The sequence below is a fragment of the Channa argus genome, chromosome 19 (assembly GCF_033026475.1).
Source record: "Channa argus isolate prfri chromosome 19, Channa argus male v1.0, whole genome shotgun sequence".
Taxonomy (NCBI): Eukaryota; Metazoa; Chordata; class Actinopteri; order Anabantiformes; family Channidae; genus Channa; species Channa argus.
The window spans coordinates 13488543-13512583 of record NC_090215.1 but is presented as its reverse complement, the minus strand read 5'-3'; the positions used below and the strand labels follow the sequence as shown (position 1 = coordinate 13512583).

The following is a 24041-nucleotide window of genomic DNA, read 5'->3' as shown; positions in this document are numbered from 1 at the left end:
GCACCTGAAGAGAAGGGGGTTCTCCGCAAAGCCTCTGCCGGCACTTTCTCTTTTCCCCTCATGCGCTTCTTTTTTTTTTTTTTTTTCTCCCGGAGTCTCTAATTCTTTCTTTCTCTTGTCTCCGCCTGCCGGAGTGCTGGAATGATTACCCACTGAGCATCAGCAAAGGAGACCGAGTGAACCGAAGCAAAAGAGAAGAGAGAAGACACAAGAGGACAGGAACATAGGAAAGAATCATTTTGCACAGCGTTGGAAGAGAAGTTGACAGTCATATTATGAGTATAACTGAAGAAGAGAGGGAGTAAACAGCAAAATAACTGGAAGGAGAGTGTGTGTGAAAGACAACGAAAAAGAAGCAGAGAGGAGATTTAAAACCAGGAATGCACTGACACTGGAGACCTGAGTTTCTGTTTGCATTTGGCACAGCACGTCCTGTCACTCCACAGGTTTATCTACACATACACCAGTCTACCAGCACACACACAGTGTTTGCTTTGGAGGATGATCCCGGGAGGCCACGCCAGGAGAAGAGAACACCTTCCAAGGAACTGTTAACCCACACCCCCCTCACCTTCAGCTCACCTCCCACACAGTTTCCCAAAAGTACCATCCCTCCCTGGCTCCCACCCTCCTTCCCTCTGGCCCTCTTAGCCTACCTGCACCAGTCACAACACGCTAGAGCTGGAGAGTCACATTCACTGAGAGCTGAGAAGCCCTGGATTGCCCACGGTACACAGCTGCACTCACTCTGGCTGAGAAGACTGAGGAGTGTTACTGATCTGCTGACCTCCAGGATGTCCAAAGCCTCCAGGCTGGCCCGGCCCCCCTCGGCAGGGGTCGGATCCAAGCTGCCCTCCCCCAGAAAGGAATGTCCTGGCACGACCACTGCAGCTGGTCGAGCCCGGATCCTGAGCGTGGGGGAGAAGCTGATGAGAGCAGGTAGTGATGGTATCCTGAGCAGACAGAAGCCTTTAACAGCCGCAATGCCACAGGACAAATCACCGGGGGAAACTCAGACAGAGACTGAGGCCCCCAACCCGAGTCCAGGTGAGAAGGGTCAAAATATGGAGATGGTCCCTCCCAAAAGCAGGATCAGCTCACCCAAAGCATCAAGTCAGCAACAAGGCACTGTGCACAGTAAGTATATGCTATTATTATTATTGCTATTATTGTTTACACTTTATTTATTCACTGAAAGGCTTCCTCTCTTTTTCACTGACACAGTTACACACATTCACATCTAGAATCTGCCCAGTACAACCAGGGTCTGACCTGCAGCCACTGGCGTTGAAGGTGCCTGGGTCACAGGAGGCTTTAACAGCGCCTCTTCAAATTAAGAGAGATTTGAAGCAAATTTCTAGTAATAAATATTATACTGTTATATTATGCTAAAAATTATATACCTTATCTTTAATGATTTTCCCCGCCCACCCATCTTTTTCCCCACTTTTTAACGTGTGCCTTGTTAGGCACTTTATTATAAATGGGATTAGCCTTTTTGTGCTTGTTGTAATTTCCCTGTAATTCTAGGTCTTTGTGTTGTCTGCAGTAAGCATTAGGTTCTCCTGTCTTGAATGTCTTTCCTGCCCTGTAGCAAAGGTCATACTCTTATCAACAGGTTGACCCCAAAATTGGACTTAGGGCAAAAATATAAGAGTCTTTATTAGTGGGGCAAGAGAAGGAGAAGGTATACAAGAGAAGGTAAAATATGATCATAAAGTCAAGCTTCACTGACACATCATAAGGCTTGTATGCACAGAACATAGCACAGGACTTAGAGGATTTTACAACTCAGAAAACCTTTATAGCAGTTAATTAATGTAATCAGAATGCACACTCCCAGCACATATTTGTATGATTATTGCAATTCAATTTTATTTAGATAGCGCTAAGTTACAGCAAAAATCACCTCAAGGTGCAGAACTTACAGAATAAAGAGAAAACCCAACAAATTCTTCTTGAGCAAGCACTACGCAACAGTGTACAGTTAAAACTCTCTTAAACACAAATAACCTCCAGCAGAATCAGGCTTAGTCTGGGCACCCATCTACCTCAACCACATAGATGCACATTGTTGCTTGGCCAGCACAATGCATTGCTTGATGGAGCTGTAGTACATTGCACAAAACATGAGATGAAAGACGAGATTCCATTTTCATGCACGTTCTTTCCCTTAAGCATCCTGCATTTTCACCCCTAAAATCTGCTGTGCAAATGCATTGGTTTTGTCGAAATGAACGAGGATGGCTATACCCTGTGATGCTGCACTGTTGGTCGGTCTGAACACGTTCTCGGTGGAAGAGAGTAGAATAGCTGCTCGTGGTTTCTCTGTCACTATCCTATTCCCTCGGTCTCTGTGGGGTGCAGATAAAGAAATGGAGGCCAGAAGGTTGAGGAAAGTGGTCTTATCATTCCCTTTTGGCCTTCTAGCTAGATTCCCAAACCTGCAGGGTGCCAGCTTTCATGGTGTTGTCAGGTCACAGTGATCTCACTCACCCAAAGGCAACATGACCAAGATAGCACAAGAAGATGCATTTGTGCACATACTGTTAGTAGCTGTTGAGAGTCTGATTGACAGACCGGACAGTTTTTTGTTTGTTTTTTTTTTTTTCATCCTTTGAAATGTTTCCTGTCAGTCAGTCTTGACTGTTCAGCTTGTACTCAAAGACAGCATTTGGGAAGTGTAAGGGGGGGTTAAGTGTCGGGGGTGTCATAGTATGCAGCAAGGGAGAGTCAAATGAGAGAGTGACAGAAGGAGGTCAAGAATGTAAGCAGGGCATGTCTGTGTGTGAAACCCCCCCTGCACTAAAGACAGGTTATGGGTTACAAGGGGGCAAGTTTGCACTGGAAACCAGATGCTCTAGTCTGTGCAGCTTCCAGTCCCTCTTTACACAAAAACTCTTTCGGCAGAGATGTTGTACTTCTCAGAGGTTATGGTCAGTTAGCCTTCAGTTCACTTGGTTCTAAAAGTAGGTTCATTATATTTAATTACCTTTTAAAAACTACCACCCGAAAACTGGACTTCAGTAGTTTAAAAGAAAATGTCAATCTGATTTTATAGTCAAACTTTTTTTCCTCTTGTCTTGTCTAAAAATTCTCATGTCCTCCCTCACTCGTCTCTCACTCTTTTGCGTGTGTTTTTTGTCTTTCTTCTATCGAGCACCCCCTCCACTTTTGTTTCTCCCTGTCTTTCTCCTCCTTATTCCCTTTTTTTCTCCCTGTTATGTTCTGACAGCAGCAGAATCAGTTATTGAAAGATGCCATGGCTGCCCACACACACGTACACATGGACTCACAAAAGACCATCAAAAAGAATGAACTGTGTGTACTCTCAACATTTTGCTTCTGTCCCAGTGTTCTTTTTCAAGTGTGAGTTTGTCTTTGGAGGTAGTGAGAACTCTGTACATTTCTTGTTATGGGCAGTAACTTTGAAGTTACTGTAACTTTGAAGTTACACTGAAAAGGCAGTGCTTCAACTGTCCAGTCTCTTGAGAAACTAGCTATACAGCAGACTGATTCCACAGCCCTTTGATATATTACACTTTATTTTTACATGTCATGCAAGGTATTCACTGTGGGAAACTGCTGTTGGGTTTATGGAACATAATCCAGCCAAGCACAGTATTTGGATTTTAAATAGGGCAGCACAATTAAATACCCTTTCCCTGCAGGCTAATGGGCAACTCATCATATTCCCTATCCACTTATAGCGTGTATACAAACACGGTTGGTTAATGTGGGGGGTTCAGACCGTGCCAGTTCTCCATCTCCCAAGCTAATGCCAGTTACAGGGCATGACGGCAGCTAACGCACAGGCCTACAGGGTCAGAGAGAGCTGATGCACACAGCGCTGGCAGACAATAAGTACATGTGACAGGTGACATTTCCAGTGTGTGAAAGCTTCAGAGCTGACTGCTTCTCGCCAAAGGGCCCAATTTCAGTCTTAACATGGCAGTTTCCACTGAAAGCAAAATCAGTGTGATATTTTCAGTACAGACAGGCTATAGTACAACTTTCAAGTGCAGGTTCAAGTTCAGTTTCATCTAATACCACATGACATTGCATCAAACGACTGTTGGGCAAGATTTTGAAGCATTTCGTTGAGCATCCCTCATCCTGAATGTATATCTATTTGTATGCTTTAGTTCTTATTTTGTTTGTGCACAACATGGCTAGAAGGATGGTTAGAAACACCTAAACATGGCGCCCTTCTGTGATTTATGAACAGTGTTGCAAAATTGCTTTTAGAGTTTTTTAATGGGGTTTAGCTCCAGGCTCCGTGGTGGCCATCCAAGTTCTTCTACAGCAAACTTAGAAGCTTTAGTAAGGGTGTCCACACAATTCAATGTATAATTTTGAAGCTGTGTTGATGTCTAAAGCCTCAAATAAATGAAATTAATGAATTAAGCAAGGATTTAACTTCTTCCACTAAAGATGTATGTTGTACAATCATTCTGCCTTAGCAAAAACAACGGTTCAAAGAAATAATTCATTCATAATTTGCTGGTCATACCAGAGCAAGTAAGGCTGTAATGGCCAAATAACAGTGAGGAAGGGGGCAGTTTACTGTGTTTCTTAGCACTGCAACTTTTCATTTGCTAAAGGGAAAACATGTTATTTTTTCCCTTAAAAGTCCTAATTTAAATCCTTTCTTTCTTTCAATAAAGTTCTAGCTTTAAACAGCAGCCCACTAGACTTTATAATATTGTTTAAAATTCTCCGGACAAAGCTAACCAATAGATGACATATGGCAATGGCGAAGGTCTGGAAACACTCTGATGACTTCACCACTGTCAGCCTCTCCTATCAGTCTTTGCTCCAAACTTCCCAAACTTTTTTTTTTTTTTACTTTTTGCCTTTATGTCTACAACGACTTGAAAGTATTTCACCTCTTCCACCATATGGGCCTTTTGATTCCAAGCCCCATCAGGCAAGGATTTGTTCACAAGATGTTCTTGAAATAAAGTCACCACTCCTGATGTTAGGATGACCTGGCCTTCTGGTGAGTGAGAAGGTGAGTCACTAAATGTCTCAAAAGGAAAACAGCGGATTACACGTATATGGGGTTTCACAATCTTGTCTGCATTTCCTTTACTCATCCACATACAGGCATATACATTTTGTGTTTTGTTGTTATTGCTTTGCAAGATGCGTTACCACAGGAGTATGAGCAGCCTTGCTTCAGCCTGTTTTCAAGTGTCAGAGGTCGTTAAGACACTTCCAAGTATTTTAATGTACATATGTACCTCCACCTGTTGACAACACTGTTAACAGTCTGTGTCTGAGAATTGCCGGTTAGAAATGTTACATGCTTGTACATGCTCAGTGTTCAAGACACTGCGACAAATTCCCTCAAACATTCACTGTTAATAATCTGAATCTTTTTGCTGATGCTGCCTTACTTCCTTTTGGAAAATAAAAGTTGACAAAAAAAACAGATTAGTGTCATGGGAATGAGTTTGAGGATTGGGATGAGATCACCCATTTCTTTGACACTGAAGCCAAGAGTGAGGATTACATTAATTGCAGCCTCCCATGACTCTTTAAACCCCCAGTTGTCTCTCTGGGTTTTTCTTCTTTGACAATTATCAGGCACATGAAGAATAGTTATTAAGAACACAAAATATTTGCTTCCACATTGGATATGTAGTTCAAACTCATCAGTCATCCATTTTAATGACCTTTTTGTCTGCATATCTGTTTTTGGAATTAGATTGTTTACATGTTCTATTAGCGTCTTTTTTTCATAAGAGAATTTGAGAGAGTGAGTTCAGGTTACCGTTGTACTACGCAGACACACACACACACACACTTTTGCTTTGAGTTGAGCAATCACAAACTTTTAATGCATGCATTCATATGCCTTACCTAACTTTATCCCATGCTGCTTGTGGCGATATGCTCCAAGGCATATGATTGTAAAAATAAACTGTCTGTCCCGAAAGATGTATCAGTCTATCTGAATAAAGACGTCCACACACACAGTTAAAGGTAACAGCTAGGCAGAATATTATTTTATAGTCAGAGTCATCAATCTTTTAATAATAGTAAAAAGAGACAGTGTTTAGTATGCGTTGACTTATTGTCAGTTCCCTCTAATACACTCTGATATTTGTTAAGTTTTTAGTGATGGTGCTTTATTGACTGCAGTCAATTAGGTGTTTTTAATGGCTCAGTGTTTTCTCAGCTGTGGGAGACAACTCACCTTTGTCCTTGGCTTGTCAATAAGTACCCAGTGACTGGAGAGAAGTCCAATGAATCATTAGAAGAATGAGAGTAGGTGAGTTAATGGTGTGTTCATGGACCTGGGGTCTGCTGCCAGAAAATGTGTGGACGTGACTCATCCCTCAGAGAGAAACAGACAATAATCAGGCCACTGAGCAAGAAGAAAGAGTTCTGGTCATGTGATTACTCATGAGTGTGTATTGTAAATCCCCCTGGTCTGGTGTGTGTTTTTATTTGGGGGTTTACCTTGGGGCAGTGTTGCTTCTTCCTGATTCCTGTGGCTCTGTAATTCTCAGAGAGAACTCTGCATGACAGATTAAGGGTAAAACAAAAGCGTTAATCTCTTTTGTGCCCACCCAGACATCGAGTCTGAAGGTTTTCACCTGTTAAAGTCAAACGTGTGTCATGTCCACTCATTTCCCATATTTTAATATCACTGTGGTCTTTCCTGTTGTTGGCTTGGCTGCAAGAAAAGTCTTCAAAGCTAATACTGCAAATGCGGCATGAAATTCCCTCAAACCAGACATCTGAACTAGCAGACTATTTATTCAATTTAATCTAATGCATGTGTGTGTTCAAGCCCAAAGCATAAATGAGGTTAATTCACCTAACTGAGGAGTGTAAACGGATGCAAGGGCTCCCTCACGGCTTCCTTTCAAAGAGTCGACAGACAAATCGATATCTTCACCTCCTCTCTTGCACCCTTTTGCCCTTCAGCCAAACATGGCTGAGTGTATGTGTATGTCTGTATGGGTGTGAGTGGATGAACACACTATAACTGCTAAATATTCACATATTCTTATCTCTGTATTTCAGACAATTTAATTTATTTTCTTTTTTGTTGACATGTTGTTTAGGGAACTGTTTTTCATTAATATCTTTGATTAATATTACATCAATATTTAGTGTTGCTGGCAGTATTTGTAATCATCTGCAAGAAGAATATTTGTTCATGGTTATTAAAATATTTAATGTCCATGTAGAATGGGGATTAGAAGAGACGCCTACCAGAACGTAGTTCAAGCTTAAGTTTAAATTAAATAGTATTTAATTTAATATTTTATATAATAGTTTAATATTTTTGGGAACATTGCTAATTTGCTTTCTTCCAGAGAATTTGATACCACTCTCTTGTTTATTTCTAAAATTTAGCTGAAACCAGGTGTCAGTGAACATAGCTAGCAAAGCTGGAAGACCAGCGACCTTAGTTATAACATACAACTCATTTTGTCTGTGTACTCAGTAAACAAATGACATTTAGAGGTATTGGTGTGTGAAGTTTTGAAACGTTCACTGAGCATGTGGTTTTCCCCTGCGTCATCTGAACTAAGGTCAGCAAAGTCCTGCTTCCAACTTCAACTCATGACAATAAAGTGAAATAGTGTATTTTCCAAAACGTAAAACTTTTCCTTTGAGTAGTACACAACAGAACTTATGACTTATAGTGTCCACTCACAGTAAATGTCAAGAGGTGGATCACATGATCCTCCAGAGGGAAGTTGTCTCCTAATGTACATGTGATGTGATGACGGGTGAATTCAGTGTTTAAGTGCAAGTTATACTGTAATAAGACTCAGTCAACTCAGTGACGCAGTGATTTGTACATGACTGACATCACAGAAGTGTTACTGCTTTCCATGAACTGTTGCTTTGGCAGCCTATAGTTCCTTCATGTTGGTTCGACAATGGCCCATACTCTTAAGATGCGTGTAAATAATTTGTGCCAAAATTGTTTAGTCCTGCTTTTGTTCACCCAAGCGATCAAACTTTTAAATGCTATAATGTTAATCCACTATGTACACTTCAAGTTATATTAAATAAGTGGGTCCCTACAGTAACCTCTGTTTTTGCCAGCCCAAACTCAGCTTAAGCTGAGTCCTGGTTACATGGGAGATTTATCCCCAAACAGACCTACACAGCTGCAGTGATTCCACTCCTAAAGGTTCTTTAATATCTCTTTAAAAAAAAAAAAAGCAAAGCCGAGGGACAATCCTAAAGCTAGCTCTGAAGAATGGGCAAATGTGCCCAATTCTTCTTGTATTTCCAACGTTTATTGTCTTCGGTTCAGCTCATTTTGAACAGTCTCAGGCGATCTCTAATATTAGTGTGTACAAGTTTATAAGGAATGAACTTGTTGTATCCTCTAACACAGGCCCAGACCACATTTGAAATCATGTCATGCCTAATCTTACTATCAAGATGCCTTTGATCTCAGGCTTTGACGCGTCTTAATTTGCATCAATTTTTATAGAATATTGATGCAGAGTAAAATATACTGGGAGAATTTAAAAAACCTTGAACCATATTTGCTCTTTTTTCTAACCTCATTATCCCAAAGACACTGTCATTGTTGAACTATAAATTCAAAGGACCTTTCACCTATACAGTCAAGGTCTACCATGTTGGGACAGCTGCAGAATTTCATGTGCCCACACTTTGGGAGTGCTGTAAAACATATAACATTAGATGGAGCTGCAAGTATATTTTCTCGATTCACCCACCCAGGGTTAGAATCATGAATTGCCACTTTTTGTTTGAGAATTGAAAATTGACAGTTGGTCTGGGAACATATTTTCCATCATCGGACTTTCTTAGAGGCTGAGAGAGTGCTTTCATGAAAGAGCTATCACATCCTAAGTTAGGAGCTTTTGACCTTTAGATAAATAGGACTTATGAAACGTAAAGTTTTACTTGCTGTAACTACTCTTTTAAATTCCTCCAAAAGATGGTTGCTAAGTACATTATGGGGCCAAAATCAGTGCAAAAACATAGTGAAAGGTTTATCTAAAGACAACAAAACGCTTTTCCAAACTAGTCGCTTTAGGTTACCATCTTACAAAATTGCATTGTTTTTACTTCAAAACATCCCGTCTTTTACTTTCCTTTCACTGCAAGTCAACATAGAAACACTGTTTAGGGAAACAAAGGGGACTTCTGTATTAAAAGATTTTAACTTCGGGAGATGTTCATTTGATTCAGCAAACTCAGACTGTGTTGGCCACATTTTACCTTCAGATACACATTTAAATGTGTATCTGTGCCCCCCAGAACTTCAGGGGTTTAAAAATAGATCCCTCGATGGTCAATATGAGCAGAAGGGATGAATTCGGTCTTCATAGGGACACCTGACTGTTGAATCATACGATACGATAACAATAAAAAAAGAGAAATCAATTACTACCCCAAAAAATGTGTCCAGAGATTTGGGTGAAACCATGTAATTTTCCAATTGTTTTGGATGCTACAGTGGGTATTATTATGAGCTTTGTCCAGTCTGTTTAAAGAAAACAGAGAGGTACGTGTTCTCCATTGAAATGTATTTTTCCTAAGGTCACTTCCTAAATCACAACCTCCGAGATCCTCAGTCAGAGTTTGAGTTCTCCAGCAGGGCATGAAATGGAGCTTTTAAGGGCATTTCTTGAAAGCATAGTTGTGGTTTTTAGTCTGGAAGAGGAACTAGTAACAACACGAAACAGTCACGTCTCTATTCCTCTATTCTGGCCTCACCTCTGAACTTGGGTCAGAAAGTCATATCCACATTGGGACAGAATTTTATTTTTTCGCTCAATGCTGGATTGATGTTATATATAAATTCCAAAATAGAAGCATCATGCATGTCTGAATCACTCCGGTCATTTTGGATTTTCCCCTTCACTTTCCCCTGTCGTCTTTTGTGCCGTTTTACTGCAACAGCAGCTTTTAGTGGCTTAAAACTGCCCTTGTCTGTCCTAATTTGCGACACCAGACTGTGAACATACAGTATCTGGTGTGACAGTCACACAGCTCTAAAAATGAGCAGAGTGAAGGGAAACTTTCATTTCTTACTACTACTAATTATTATTCCTTTTTCATCTTCATCTGTAATCCTGTTGTTGGCTATATGCACTATAGTGTTTAGTAAGTGTATAAATAGCAACTTCGGATACACTTTCTATCTTACTATTGATATGTCAAAAATAAAATGTTGCCAGAGTTTCTGTCTGCCAGAGATGAATCTCAAAGCCAAAGTCGTTTAATTTCAGTTTTCAGCCAGAAAAATGTTTTATATTCTTGTTGGCTTTTTTAATGTTATAATGCAATTACATGCATAGCATAAAATATACACCACAATAACTTCCAAGATGCCAGGGATGGGAGTTTGTGCCTCCAACAGGAGCAACATGGAACCCTTGTGTTTTAGCCAAGGCACCGGCTCGTAAAGATTATTTATGATGTACACCATGTGATGCGAGTGCTGAGCAGGATGAGGCAGCATTAAATCTCTCTGATGTATAGCCCTCTTTCTCTCTCTGTCTTTCTCTGTCCTGTGTGAGAGAGAGGAAGATAGATGAAGAAGAGAAATTAAAAAGTTACAGAAAGGGGGAAAAAAAAAACCTCACACATAGTTGGTTCACAATTCAGTTGTTATGGGGGTTTTATCAAGCCCTCTTGGAGGATGTGTTTCCCAGCAGGAACAAAGCTCTTCACAGGAATGCGTCTGACATTATGGTTACTATGTATCACAATGCACAGACAATAAGCACTGAATGTGCAGCACGATTGGCAAATGGCCACTTCAGATTTGTTAGATGACACACACCGTTTGTTGTTGCTGGAAGCAGCTGTTGCTGTGGGGGGGGGGAACATAGCCTCCTCCATTTTTAGTTTTTGTCTAAATATGAAACTGATAACTGCATTCCCAAGTGTTTAAGAAGTGTCAACTCTGTCACTGGTTACTCAAAATCTAGACTGTGTTTGTTTGCAAAGGCACCATAACCGTTTCTCTAATGACTATTGCTTGTGTGTGGTTTGGCTTTTTAGAAATGAATGCTACGAGTCTTTAAATGTTTATGAGATGGGCTGCTTTAGGCCTGCTGTTGTGAATCAACTGAAGAGATTGTTCATAACTTGTGAGTTTAATTGCAAGTTTAATATATGACCGGTTGTATACAGAGAGGTCTAGTCTGCGCTTATCTCAGTTCCAGTAAGGGCTTAAAGCCAATGTAATCACATTCATTATAAATTAATTAGAAAGATAGAGTTGCAGTATACAGTGTATCCTGTATACCAATTATCAGCAATGCAGCAGAGTCCACAGAGTGCTTGTTTGTGTGTGTGTGTGTGTGTGCGTGTGTGTGTGTGTGTGTGTGTGTGTGTGTGTGTGCATGCATGTGTGTTACCCAAACATAAGTGAGTACATTTTAAATGTACCTGTCTGCCAGCAGAACAGACTAATTAGGGTATTTGCCTGTCATTGTTAACATAATGACTGTCAGATAACAGAGAGCCCCCTTAAACTGCTTTAAAGCCAGTAGGATCAATGTGACCTGTGTGCACTGGACTATGAATTGGTGCTTGCATGTTTAGTATAAACATAAGACAAATTCACAATGCAGCCACCTAATATCCTCAACTAGTTCTCTGACCTTTCCATTTAACTTCCATTGTGCCTCTAATTTAACAGCTGTTTTTAAATGACACTTTCAGCACTGACAATTTGTATGGGCACCTGACAATTTTCAGAGTGCGAGTTCTTTTAAGCAAACATACAGCATGTGTTCTGTTTACTGCAGAAAAAACACAAAGATATATTATTGCTGCATTAAACCTTCTGCAGCGAGAAACAGAACAGATGTCCGGACCACATGTGGAATCTCTCAGGTTTAGTTTTTTGACAGTGAGTGGGTTTTTACCACTTCACATAATTACACCTAACAACCCTCAGCTCTGCGCCATCAGTGAAAGTTTTGGGAGTTTCTTCCGCTCCCTATTGGAAAGTTTAATAGCTGCTGGCATGTAGCGCCCCCAGCTGTACAGCTAATAGGATTTCATGTTGAACTTGATTCATTATGCCCACACTGGAGTTTCAATTCTCTCCTACAGTTTTGTTAAAGTGCTTGATTTGACATTTTATTCGTTTTATCCCTGCTAGCACAGCTTGCTCAATTACACCGTGACTAAAAAACTTCAATTTTTTTTTTTTTGCTAAGTCTCTCTTCGGAGAAACAGATGGATTTGACAGCTGCCCTGTGCTTCCGAGCATCTTTGTTACATTCACACAGTATTAAACAGTAGAAACATCGACTCAGGGATCAAACATACTCCTCCCCCTCCCTCTGCTAAATCTGGGGATTTTTCAGAAGGGGAATAATACTATTTGGCTGTTTGATGAAGTCACCGGTAAGACATGCAAGCTTTTCAGCCCAGCAGTTAAAGCTATCATGACAATGATGCAGCATTTAGCCTTCTTTTAGCCTTCGTTTTTGGTTCTGTGTAGCCGATGTTAACATCTGGAGGTTTAATGTTTTACACAAAACTGGGATGCACACAAGAATTTAGTGACAGCTGCGTTCTCCACTTTTTTGTTTTATTTTTATCTCTGCCATGCTTATTCCAATCAATCACAAGCACTAAATCAAAAAGGGTGAATATGTTATCAGTTTTGAAAGCGTGGAAGTTGGATTGGAGCAAATTCAATACACCATTTAACACAATGATAGGACATGAAGATTTAATCCTTTTATTACTATGCTTTTTATGCTTCACTTAGAGAAGTGGAAATAGATTTTAGATCAGATTATTTGGGCTGTGTAGAAGTAAATTGTATGCATTTATTATTTGAATAGTCTGTTTCTCTGCTGCACTTGTCTCCCTGAATTATCCTCAACCAAATGACCATTTCCCTGATCCTTCCCAAGCAATTGTTTTGCATGACGCCCAGCTGAAGAATGTAGATGCGTTGTGATAGGCATCAGAAAGTCTAATCTGACGTCCCTTGTTATATAATATTAGATTTCTTATGACCAGAAAGACTGCAGGAAAAGACCATGTGAGGCAGGACAGGCAGGACCCATTGTGGTGTTATACAACAGACGGTGAAACAAGGATATAAATCAAATGTGATCACAGATTTTTTTTTTGTTTGTTTGTTTGTTTTTTTGCATGGAGACAAGGTTTTGCAGTACTCCGATGTGATGTGACGTCTCTGCACCATCACAGCTCCACAGACATATTAGCACATGCACAGGTGTATAGCATCAGGACAGATGATGCATGTTACAGTAAGTTCCTGGGTGGTGATGGTCACGCTGTGTGAATGTGCGGCTGTTCCTGCAGGCTTGTTATTTTCTGAGAACAGATGCTGTGCTGCTGGGCTATAGCGATGGCACTGACCCGTGCAACTCCCTGCAGATTGTCCTTCTAAACCCTGTTGGAATATTTGAACTAAAACCCTCTGCAACCTACTGTCTGTCTTCTTTCTTAAACTAAAAGATTGACTGAGAAAATGCTTTTAGCTTTAGAAAACCGCCTTAACATCATTAAAATGCATTGTTTCATTATAGTAAACTAGATTATGGATTCTGCATTTGCTTGAAACACTTGGCAAGAGACAAGAGATTCACAGTTTAATTCTATGATGACATAGTTTGTTATTGGTGTGATCGCACTGTTAGGTGCCTTAATTTACACTTCCCTGCTTATTCATCCAGTTGACTTAATTAACAATAATGGCAATATCTGTGTCATTTTGCCATGAAACATTCTAAGGGTTAAATTACAGAGATAGAGATAAAATATTAGGATAATATTAGCATCACCATAGTTAATCTGACAAATTGACTTCACACTCCGGCTATATGGAACCACAAAAATGCTGTAGCTGTAATAAGAAAGCAGTCGAGACCAATTTCTTGTTTTATGTCCCTCTCTTGTTGTCTTTATGCTCTCAGAGGTGGAATATTAATTATAAGGGGGACCAAATGCGTCTCAACTCTGCATTTTTAACAGCACATTTGGATGTTTTTGTTGTGTGATCCCCCAAAGTCCGTTGACAGGCATCTCTCAAATCAATGTGAAGTCAAAAAGGGCATTGCTAAATTTCTGATTGAGGCCCACTGGTAACTATGTAACAGCTGGCAGCAAATATGATATGCAACCAGATAAATAATCAAATATTCATTGTGGAAACATTTTTTAACGTAGTGCTTCTACTCATAGACAAGTGGTTATATGAAGTATCTTTAGAGTCGTTTATCTCCAAATTCCTTGCAGATGTAGTTTGCAAAATAAAACACTTGTAAAGCTTATAATAAAATACATAAAATATCTCATTAAAATTTTGTCGCATTTTCCTTGGCCATTCTAAATGCATTTTATTAAGACCAATAACTCTTGTGTTGCACCAAAAGTGCACTTATGAACCAAATGCAATTAAACAAAATGCCTTTTATTACTCTAAAAACCTGATTAGAAATCACATTTCTATGACAGCAGCATTTACAAGTGACATGTATTTACAAATATTGTTTACTGGGCTGCACTTGCAATAATTTGATAGTGTTACATAATAGAGAGAGAGGCACAAAGAGTGATTGGCAGATGTGGAGTCAGGCGGGAGAGGAGAAGAGCCTGACCTGACAGGTATCCCGCCTAAAACAGCTGGTGGACCCACATTATTGTCAGCCATTTCCTACAAACTCACTGTCTCCTCTCACTTTGTTTTCTTATTTCCATGACCTAATTTTCATCTTTATTATCTCCTCTCTTGTAGTACGATCTAATTAGCAATTTAAGTTAGTGCAGAAAAGTAGGGCCTGACTCTCTCGTTTGTTTATTAAAGCTCTGTTTTTAATAGGAAGACCTGACTGAGAGTGCACGGTTCTGCTCTACATCATGCGTTGCTTGGAGTGCACACATTCACAATGTTACAGTTACAGTCAAAACAACTTGCTGCATTGGCTGAAACTCAGATTTGCACACGAGGTCACAAACTGCATCATTTGCAAAAACAACATGGCAGTCACAGAAACATCCCACCGTTGGGGGATTAGCCAGAAAGTAAACCGGATATGCTTCAGCATTCCAGTGGTTTTTTGTTTTTTTCTTTTTAGGGGTTATTGACAGCTGGAATAATGATACAAAACACTGTAGTCTGCAAAAATAGCATGAATGAAAAGATGGATTTAAGGGTGCAGTGTTCAATAAAATAAATCGTCTCAAAACCAATGAATGTGTTCAATTATTGCATTATTATTAATACAATGGCCTAACTTGTATACAAAGTAAGCATTAATGAAAAAAATACATCACATCAAAGATGCTCAAACGCTGCACACAGAGATTATGTCATAAAGTCGCATTAAAAAATATCTTAGTTCTCTTTGATTTCTGTTTATCTTGGCTCTGTGCCACTTTCCCGTGTCAAATAACTTTCATTAGTCTTTTAATTAGTATAACTTATGTCTTATTGGCCAACGGGGCCAGATCTGGTCTCTTGAAGAAAATTCTCGTACAGAGTGATGAAAGGGTAAAAGGCAGCAACTGTTGATGTTAGTGGTTGTTTCAATAAAATTCTCAAGCACAAGAGAAGAGTATGAACAAAAAAAGATCATACATCAATTATACAAAAAAACATTTCATTAGACATTTATACTACCAATTCTTTGTGTGTTCAGTGAATTTATTGGAAGCTAATCAATTGTTATAGATTGGATTATTTAAACTAGCACCAATACTCTGGGCTGGGATGGATTATATTTTACTCGGTACCAGCATGTAATATGTAACTCACCTCATTGATGGTCTTTGCAAGTAGCCACGACCGTCAGAAGACTGGATCCTTTAAAGCAGGCATAGCAGTAGGTGAGCTGGGCTGTCCCTCTGACCAATCTGACACATGTGGGGCCAGGAGATTAGGTCCAAGGCAAAAATCTACGCAAAGGCACGAATAGCAATGAAAGCACTTTTCTTTTTCCATCAATCTGAAAAGGGAGCTAAAATAAAATAAAAATAATTTTCTGTTGATCGGATAAAGAGCTCCTTGTAAGACAGTTAATATAATCAGCCAGATGTTGTTTGGGAAGTAAGAAGCTCCGCACTGTAACACTTCTGTACAATCAGAGTTGACTGTGTGTTTCAGAGTTGCACTTTCCCTGAGGATACCTGACCGATGAGTGACATACTTTCAACCTTTTTTGGTTTTAGTTGGTTTTATGGCTTCCACATTTTAATATTTGTAAGTTTTTTTCAAGTCTTGAATTGTAAACTGGACTTCTTCTGCTTACTTCATATACAATAATATGGTGTGTATTTTGTCATGTTTATATGTACACAGGTTTTTCACTGATGTGTTGTGATCGGTGTTATTGTATTTGTCCTGTTGTGCTGGGATTACACTAAGATACTGAAGTTTAAAGGTCTGGGATTGGGATCATATTACTCATAAACTCTTGTAATAGTCCAATTTATTATAGTAATCGAGCTGTCAAAACATTGTATGTACATCAACTATTGGTATAATCAAAGCGTAAAAATATTTTATAAATATTATAAAAAACAATTCACAAAACTGCACATTACCACAAATAGTTATTAAAGATTGAATGGTACAGTAGATAAGTCTGTCAACACGATAAAGGAAAATACCATAAAAAAATAGTAAAACTCAACCCAATTCAGAAGTTTTAATTACTGGTATTAGTTGTACAGAAATGCGCTATGTGTTATGTTTGTATTTCTTGTATCGATTTTCAGTTTTTCTCAAGGTGATTCTGAGAGTAGCTTTTGGATGAAAGAAGCACCTTTATTTAATTTTTTAATTCCTTCAAGAGAAAAGATACTTCTTCCACAGTGGCGCCTTCTCTCAGCGTCTGCTTTGTTAATCTGTGACGTCTGTGTTGACTCAGTCATTGTGGGGTTTTTTTGTTTTGCTATTGCTTCTCCTTTCTGACTGCATCTTACTGGGAGACAGATGAAAACCGAACATGCCTCACCACAGAATGATACACTCACATTCTCACCAGGACATAATCTGTCTGACCCCATCTACACTGATGCTGCCACTTTTATTAGTGCATGTATGGTTGACTCAAAGACAGAAAGACCAATGGACTGACAGAAACTCGGGTGACCCCTCTAACCCTCTGTACTATGTTTTCCGGGTGAGTTATGTCTCATTGTTCCTTTCTGTCACTCGTGTAGTTTGCTATAGGACAGTCAGGCTGGCCTCATAGTGCCACATTTGCTTTTCCAGTCCGGGCCTGATCTCACACCTCTCACTTGACAATCGCATCACTTCAGGCTATTATTAATTTATTTAATCAACAGCTGTTGAAATCCCACACCCCAGAAATCTGCACTGACAGGCATATTCACCAAGCTGCTACATCAAGTTATGTGCAGGAGGCGTGGTATCCATGCTGACTCAGATATGTTCTTAGTGGGTTACATTCAGGTCGTAATATACTGAGGAGCTGTGTATCGTCTGCATAATGTAAGCACATTCGTCCTCCTCGTGCAGTTATCAGACCATAAAGTAATTAACTCAGCGAGATGTTATTTTATGCACTTTTGGAGTGTTTGATGCTGATTCGGAGATCTAAGTAGTCCGGTGGCGCCATTGCTGCCATTAGCTAAACTCCACCCTCCCAGAGAAAGAAACAAGTTATGAAACAAGCTTTAAAGTAGAGAGCATCAACTCACCAGGGCTTTGGATGAGTTTAGGCTAAATTTATGTAAAAAGGGAGCTTGGTTCACGGGCTAGAGTGTGATCTGGGTAGAAGATGGCCAAAGTCTTTTTTTTTTTCTTTTTTTTTGCACTCTGTATTAATTTAGTAGAAAGATTCCCTGCAAACTGAAACCAAATGTGAGTCAGCAATACTCTGATGTTCTCTCACTCAGAGAAATACTGGAAAACTGCACAGCTTTGAGACACATTGTAAACCTTTGAAAATATTCATGTGCATTCCAAAGGTGAATCGAACCGGTGAGGCAAACGGGAGGCCGCAGCAAGAGTTGAACAGGACAGAAGGCAGCATGTGAAAGGCAGAGTCCAAAAACAGTGAAGATGCAATAATAAGGGAGCGTTCTGAAGAGCTACAGCTGGTGTGGCAGATAGACAATCTGGCAGAGGGTGAAGTGTCAGTAGAGCAGTACAGATACTGTGTTTCACTGGGCTCCATGAGGAAGAAAATTACATTTTCTTCAAAGTATTCAATGTATATGTATAGACATTACAATAAACTTTAAAACCTTGTTTAGTATTTATAAGCGGTGCATAAATAATTAATGATTATACTAAAACTTGGTCGTAAGCAGATATACTGTAGGGACTCAGTGTTTGTTATTGAATTTGTATTATTGCTCTCTTTGGCCAACATATTCTGTGGACCAATATGGAAAGGGTAACAGGTTTTAGAGATATAGAATGTGCCTTTATATATATATATGAAGTGGGTATTAGTATCTTGCTTGTATTAATTATGTCAGTGAAGTACTTTTGGGGGTTAGGGCTATTTAGATGTATTCATGATTCAGCATTTTCTGTCATGAACTGTAGCTGAAAGCTCAGCAAGAATGTCCTCATGACTTACAAACACAAACTGTTTTAATAACCCTGTAAGAACTATTCATGTCCCTATGTAACATAACACCAGATGCCTCATAAAACAGTTGATCTATACTATATAACTAACACTATTTTGTTTAGTAGAGATAAGGAGAGTTGCTGTCAATGCTTCCTGTGCCAGCACAGTGCAGAGCAATTACCCACAAAGGTTTTTGAGTGAGGCTCACCCTTCTGACCAATCAAAAAAGACCAAACCCTGTGTATTACATGCCAGCAATAAAGGCTTTCTTTTGCTTATCTGTAGTATGAGACTCCACAGGCTTTGACATGGCATCAGTATTTGATGCCCTGGGTGGATTTATTTGATTGATTGATAAGAGTTGCAGACTGTAGGTTCAATGAACAAATAGGATTATTAATGAAATTGTTTTTGTTTATTATATTTTAATGTGCCTACAAACAAAACAGCATCAGAAACAGTTTTTTTTTGTACTCTTCCAATGTGGATTTTAGCAGCATGTCACAGTGGATGTTTCAGCATCACAGCCTTGTTCAGTTCACTTTCTAGGACAAGCTTGTGTCATTTTGTCAGAGTTCATTCAATTCCTCTGAAGTGCGATATGACTAATCTTTACTGAATTTCAACACAGTGCCATATTAAGATTTTTTCAAAGCTGCATTTGAGATCATGATGCCACTGAGAATCTTCTCCTGAATCTGCTGCCATTTGTGTAGCTGAAAGCAAAGTGCCTGTCATTTCCCTCTCTTTACTCAAGCCATACGAGTGCAGTCGAATTCAGCCTCTTCCAAAACACACAGGTGGCTCATTCACTGCAGTATGGGTGCCTCAATAGCAGACTAGCACAGGCTGAGACGCCAAACTGAATAGATTCAGGTGTAATTCTCACCTGCTCCCTCAAATGTTTGATTATTTTGTCTCCCCTCTCCCATTTGTTTGCGTCTTTTTTTCTGCAATGGAAGGATTTATCACTAAGGGATTAGCGAAAGTGTGTTCATGCAGGAAGAAAGTGATGTCAAGGCATTTCCTCTCACATGTCATCATGAGTCAAAACACATTCATGAGCACATGAACACACAGTTTCATATATTTGGCCCTGTCTACACTTCACTGCACCTGCCTCCTGTTATCTGCTCCATAAATGACTCATTTCTCTGAGTCAACATCTCCTTTTTACTCTTTGTTACGAGATTAAAGAAGCATAAGAAATAGATGCTGATGCACAAAGCCTTCACTCTGGCACACCTGAGCCACAGAAGTAGTGACAGAGCCCATTTTCTCTTTTCATGTGGATTTTTTTATACTCACTGCTACTTTGAAGTTCAACTTTTTTGTGCGTCCGATCCCGTAAACAATGCAGCACAGTCATGAAAGTCTAGATCACATTTTTCCGTGTGGGGTGTTCTGGGCTTGTGTGCACACAAGAGGGGGTCTGTTGAGGAGAGCAGTCTCCCCGCTCTAACACATGGTGCCCAGACTAAACAACAAGATGAATGTTTCCTGATTTCGACCTGGCACGGAGGCACCCCAGTCTGCCCATGTGGCTCAACTGACTGACTGAAAGAGTCGCATTCAGAGCAGAAGAAAGGAGAGTTTGGAGGAAAGGAGAGGCAGCGGAATGAGTCCAATGGATGTAAATGAAAGAAGAGAGAGAGATCTAGTTTGTTCATTTCAAGTTGGTACTTCACCAGTAGCATCAGATTAAGGTTAATTCCAGTTTGATTCTTATTTTTATAGTTTGAGTTGTCATTTTTATAGCTACTTAACGCATTGTTGTCACTATGTCAGTGGCTGAGCTTTCAGAACTCAAATTGGGCCCTGGCAATTTTACACAATACGTTCAAGGTCAAGTACTCATCATAGGCAGCATGAGTACTTGCAGAAACAGGTGTCTAATGTCTTACGCAATCTGTCTAAAAGAGGCTGGTGTTTACATGCTGGTGAGCTGCATTATGAGAAATGAGCTCGAAATGTCTCTGCACATTTAACAGATTTTCAGATTAATTTTAAAATGTATTTGGAACATTTGGAAAACAATTGTGAACAGTGGTTACCCAAACAGTCCATTGTTAAATAATCCAGTTTTTGACACTTTTGGTTTTAACTTGACATTGAGTGATTCAGTTAATTGGACCTTTCCAGATCTTGTGGTTTTCTGACTGAGTATAATGTTGTTATAACCAAATCAATTATAATGCTCAAGTTTTACTAATAAAAACATGTTATTTGAAAGAGTTAGATCTTGAAAAAAGTACATGTAAAGTATTAATCAGCTCTAAGTGTCTCCAGGTCCTGCCCTTCTGCCCTTCTACCAACCACAAGGTGTTACCATCATGCGATGATGGATCTGTTATCAACACCAACAAAAGCTCAGTGTGCTCCTGTCAACCTGTTCCCTCCCACTCATCACATTTCACCTCATTACGCCGCACCCCTACATCACACCCCCACCCTTTTTTATTTCACACAAATCCTAGAAAAAGCTGCAGTGGCCACGTTTGTCCAGCTTGGCGAAGCAGTGAAATCAAGGAGGTTGGGGCTTTGGGAGAAGGGGTGTTTTGGTGATTAAAACTTTTTCATCACCAACAGACTATGGGAACGGTGCCTTGTTTCAGGGACAGAGCTGTGAGGCTCTCGATGAACTGAGCCTCATTGCAGTTTGTGGGATGTGGAGAAAAAGTTTGAGACACACCCCCAAACCCTTATTTTCTTTGCTTTAAAAAGTGTATCTGTCTCAGTAGGACATTCAAGCAGGAAGCCCCCCTCCATGTGTTTTTCTTTAGCCTACCAGCCTCGCTTCCCTCCTCCCTCCTTCTTCAGCTTATGGTTCACTCTTCTGCTCCGGATTGAGAAGAGTCTGGTTTCTGATAGTGGCAACAGGTCAAAAAAACCTTACTCAAGAGGGAAACACACACACACACACACACAGACCTGTACATGTGACAAACAGCCAAACAATGGCTGCAGGCTGAGACAGAGGAGGGGGTGGAGGGGGAGCAGTAGTTTCTAGGATGACCTGATTGGAGCGTAAGCAGCAGCCCAGGAAGTGCTGAAGTAAGAGAGCAAAAGCAAGAGGGAGGGAGGGAGAGAATACAGGGGAGGTGTGCATATCTGCTGGGAGAGAGCAAAAAGTTTGTGGACTGCGAATGTGTCACTGTGGTTGGTCCAAGACTGGCTTCTTTGCTATAAGGACACACTATATCACATAGAGCCAGAAAACAAGGTGAGTAACTGCATCACACATAAGGACACATTCACACTCTCTGAACACATGTGAACTTAACAAAATGCACCGATGCTCACTCATACTCGTGTGAGTACAGACAAGTCATTCTTTACAGGGGATTCAAATGAATGTATTCTAAGGCAGACATCACTGCATGGGATGAGGAGTGGCTTGCTTTTTATTACTGGACACAATATTGTTTCAAATTCCAGAGGCTCTGTGAATGGCATTCAGTGCAGTGTTCTTCGTGTGTGCACTGTCTTCTGAGGGTTGTCCTCGTGCTCTGAAAGCTGCTTGTTTCTGCATAGCTGTTTTTGTGGTGCCTTGAACTGCAGCCAGCCATTCAGTGCACGAATCAAAAAAAGGGGACCATCAAGTGTGTGTGTGTGTGTCTAATTAAGCTAATAGGAAGGAGAGTGGTGAGGGCCAGACCATGAGAGGTTGAGCTTGAAAACAACACTTTCACAGAAACACAGGCCTTCCACAAACAACGTGTTGCATTAATTGTCTCATATTCAGTCACTCAACAGAAATATTCTCTATTTCTGAGCCCTTCTAGATAGATTCATCAAAAATTAGATCTATAAATGAGAGGTGACAGGTTTACTGTAGATTTAGCCATTTATGGTGCTGTTTGCCCTCTGGGTTAAAGAGATGGCACATTTTTCCAGGGAGATGCTGCAATCCTCCACACAAAGTGAGCATCATTGTCATTGTAACTTCAAAGACACTGTCATCCTCACATATCACATTAGCTAAGCACAGCAGCAACCTCTAATAAGCGGAGCTCGTTTTGTCTGGGAACTATGGCTCTTAGTATCCACAGTTTTACCAATATACTGTCTTGAAAAGTCTATTTATCCTGTCTGGAGCTGGCCAGTACTGCTAGAATTGTTTTAACTTTCTCCGCTGTTAAGTTGAATTGCATCTGGAGAAGGCTGGTCTGCCCAAGTGCAAGCAAATGGAAAAAGCTGTTAATTTCACAGCTAGTCGCATGTAAGTGTGTGATATATTAAATTTAGTTTTTAATGTCCTTTTCTTACTATAACACCATCAATACATGGCAAAAACACAATAAAAAAAGCTACATTTGATGCAAACTTAACAACATGATTAGGCATTCCAACATTTTAGCGTCAGCAGTGTTTAGTACTTCTGGAGCAGAGCTGGTCTATAAAGTTTCCAATATCGTATTTTTTACCACTCAGATGTTCCGTGATGGGTGTGATTTGTTGTGTCTCTTTCAGCAGCGAGTACATCAAACTTCAGTTCCCCCGCTGGGAGGGAAGATAAACAGGTCAGAAAGAAGCACCTCGTCAGAAAGACAAATGAGCCTGCACCCTTGCACCCCATTCCAGAGCCCCCAAACCTCATCCCTCATCTCTCGTTCGTGCACTTGGACAGCGTTAGTGTCTCTCACAAGTTTTCCCTGTGCTGTGCTGATGTAGCAAGTTGTCAATTTCTCACAAGACCAGAGGAAACTGTTATTAACTGTAAGGCTTTGGCTGCCACTTTAATTCAGCCAAGCTATTTGTCTAAGTGCAAGCATATGAGGCTCAGTGATTTTGGCAGTGTTTTGCCAAGCAAAGGCACACAGTAGTTCCTGCGCATATGCCTCCATTTGCCTGTTATAATGAGACACTAAGGTCATGTCTTGACCACTTGATTACCTGGCTGGACTACTCTGTTGCATCAGCATCCAGACATAACAGATCATATCTGGATCTGTGCAGGAGATCAAGCACTAACCCGGGCCATATGTATAAGTTGATGCAAATGGAGCTGTGGAGTTTGATGGCTGACATGGGACATTGAGCTCGCTGGAAACACACCTGGGCCAGTGGCATGTGGCCAAGGAGCTCTGAGGCCAGAGGGGGGGGGGGGCTGACCAGGTGTTTCTCCAGTGAGCTGTCTGCACTGTCATCCCTCAGTAAGCCCCCGAGCCAACTAACGCCATGTCTAATTGAGCTTCAAGGTTTGATCAAACCTTGTTACAGAGCTTTCATTTCAGCTCTTATTTGTGTTTGAAATGTGGAGACGATAAAACTTTCCCACCACATGAAGCTCCTAAAAGTAGAGAAAGAGACAAAATGCTGCTAATGTACATTTCGCTTTTAACTAAAATTACACTGGAAAAAAATATTTTAGGCCTCATTAATCACTTTAATGGGGGCTATTTTTGAAAGATTTAAACAATTTTAATGGCCTTATCGTATTGAGAACTGAAAGTTCTGAAAAAAGGTGTA

At 40.2% G+C, this 24041-nt stretch overlaps 1 protein-coding gene across 20 annotated transcripts in view; it reads left to right on the top strand.

Moving 5' to 3' along the window:
* The window catches only part of si:ch211-285f17.1 (sickle tail protein homolog), a 100509-nt gene that overhangs the window by 19873 nt on the left and 56595 nt on the right, over positions 1 to 24041 (top strand). For 5 of the 20 annotated variants that reach the window (XM_067486503.1, XM_067486506.1, XM_067486505.1 and 2 more), the window contains exon 1: positions 146 to 1137. The exons of 1 other annotated variant lie outside the window; for it this stretch is intronic. In XM_067486503.1, coding sequence (XP_067342604.1) covers positions 795 to 1137 — 343 coding nt within the window. In that variant the 5' untranslated portion in view covers positions 146 to 794. Of the gene's footprint in view, positions 1 to 138; positions 1138 to 21647; positions 21793 to 24041 lie in introns of those variants that run through there. 14 more of the 20 variants (XM_067486502.1, XM_067486501.1, XM_067486500.1 and 11 more) reach the window with 11 other exon arrangements.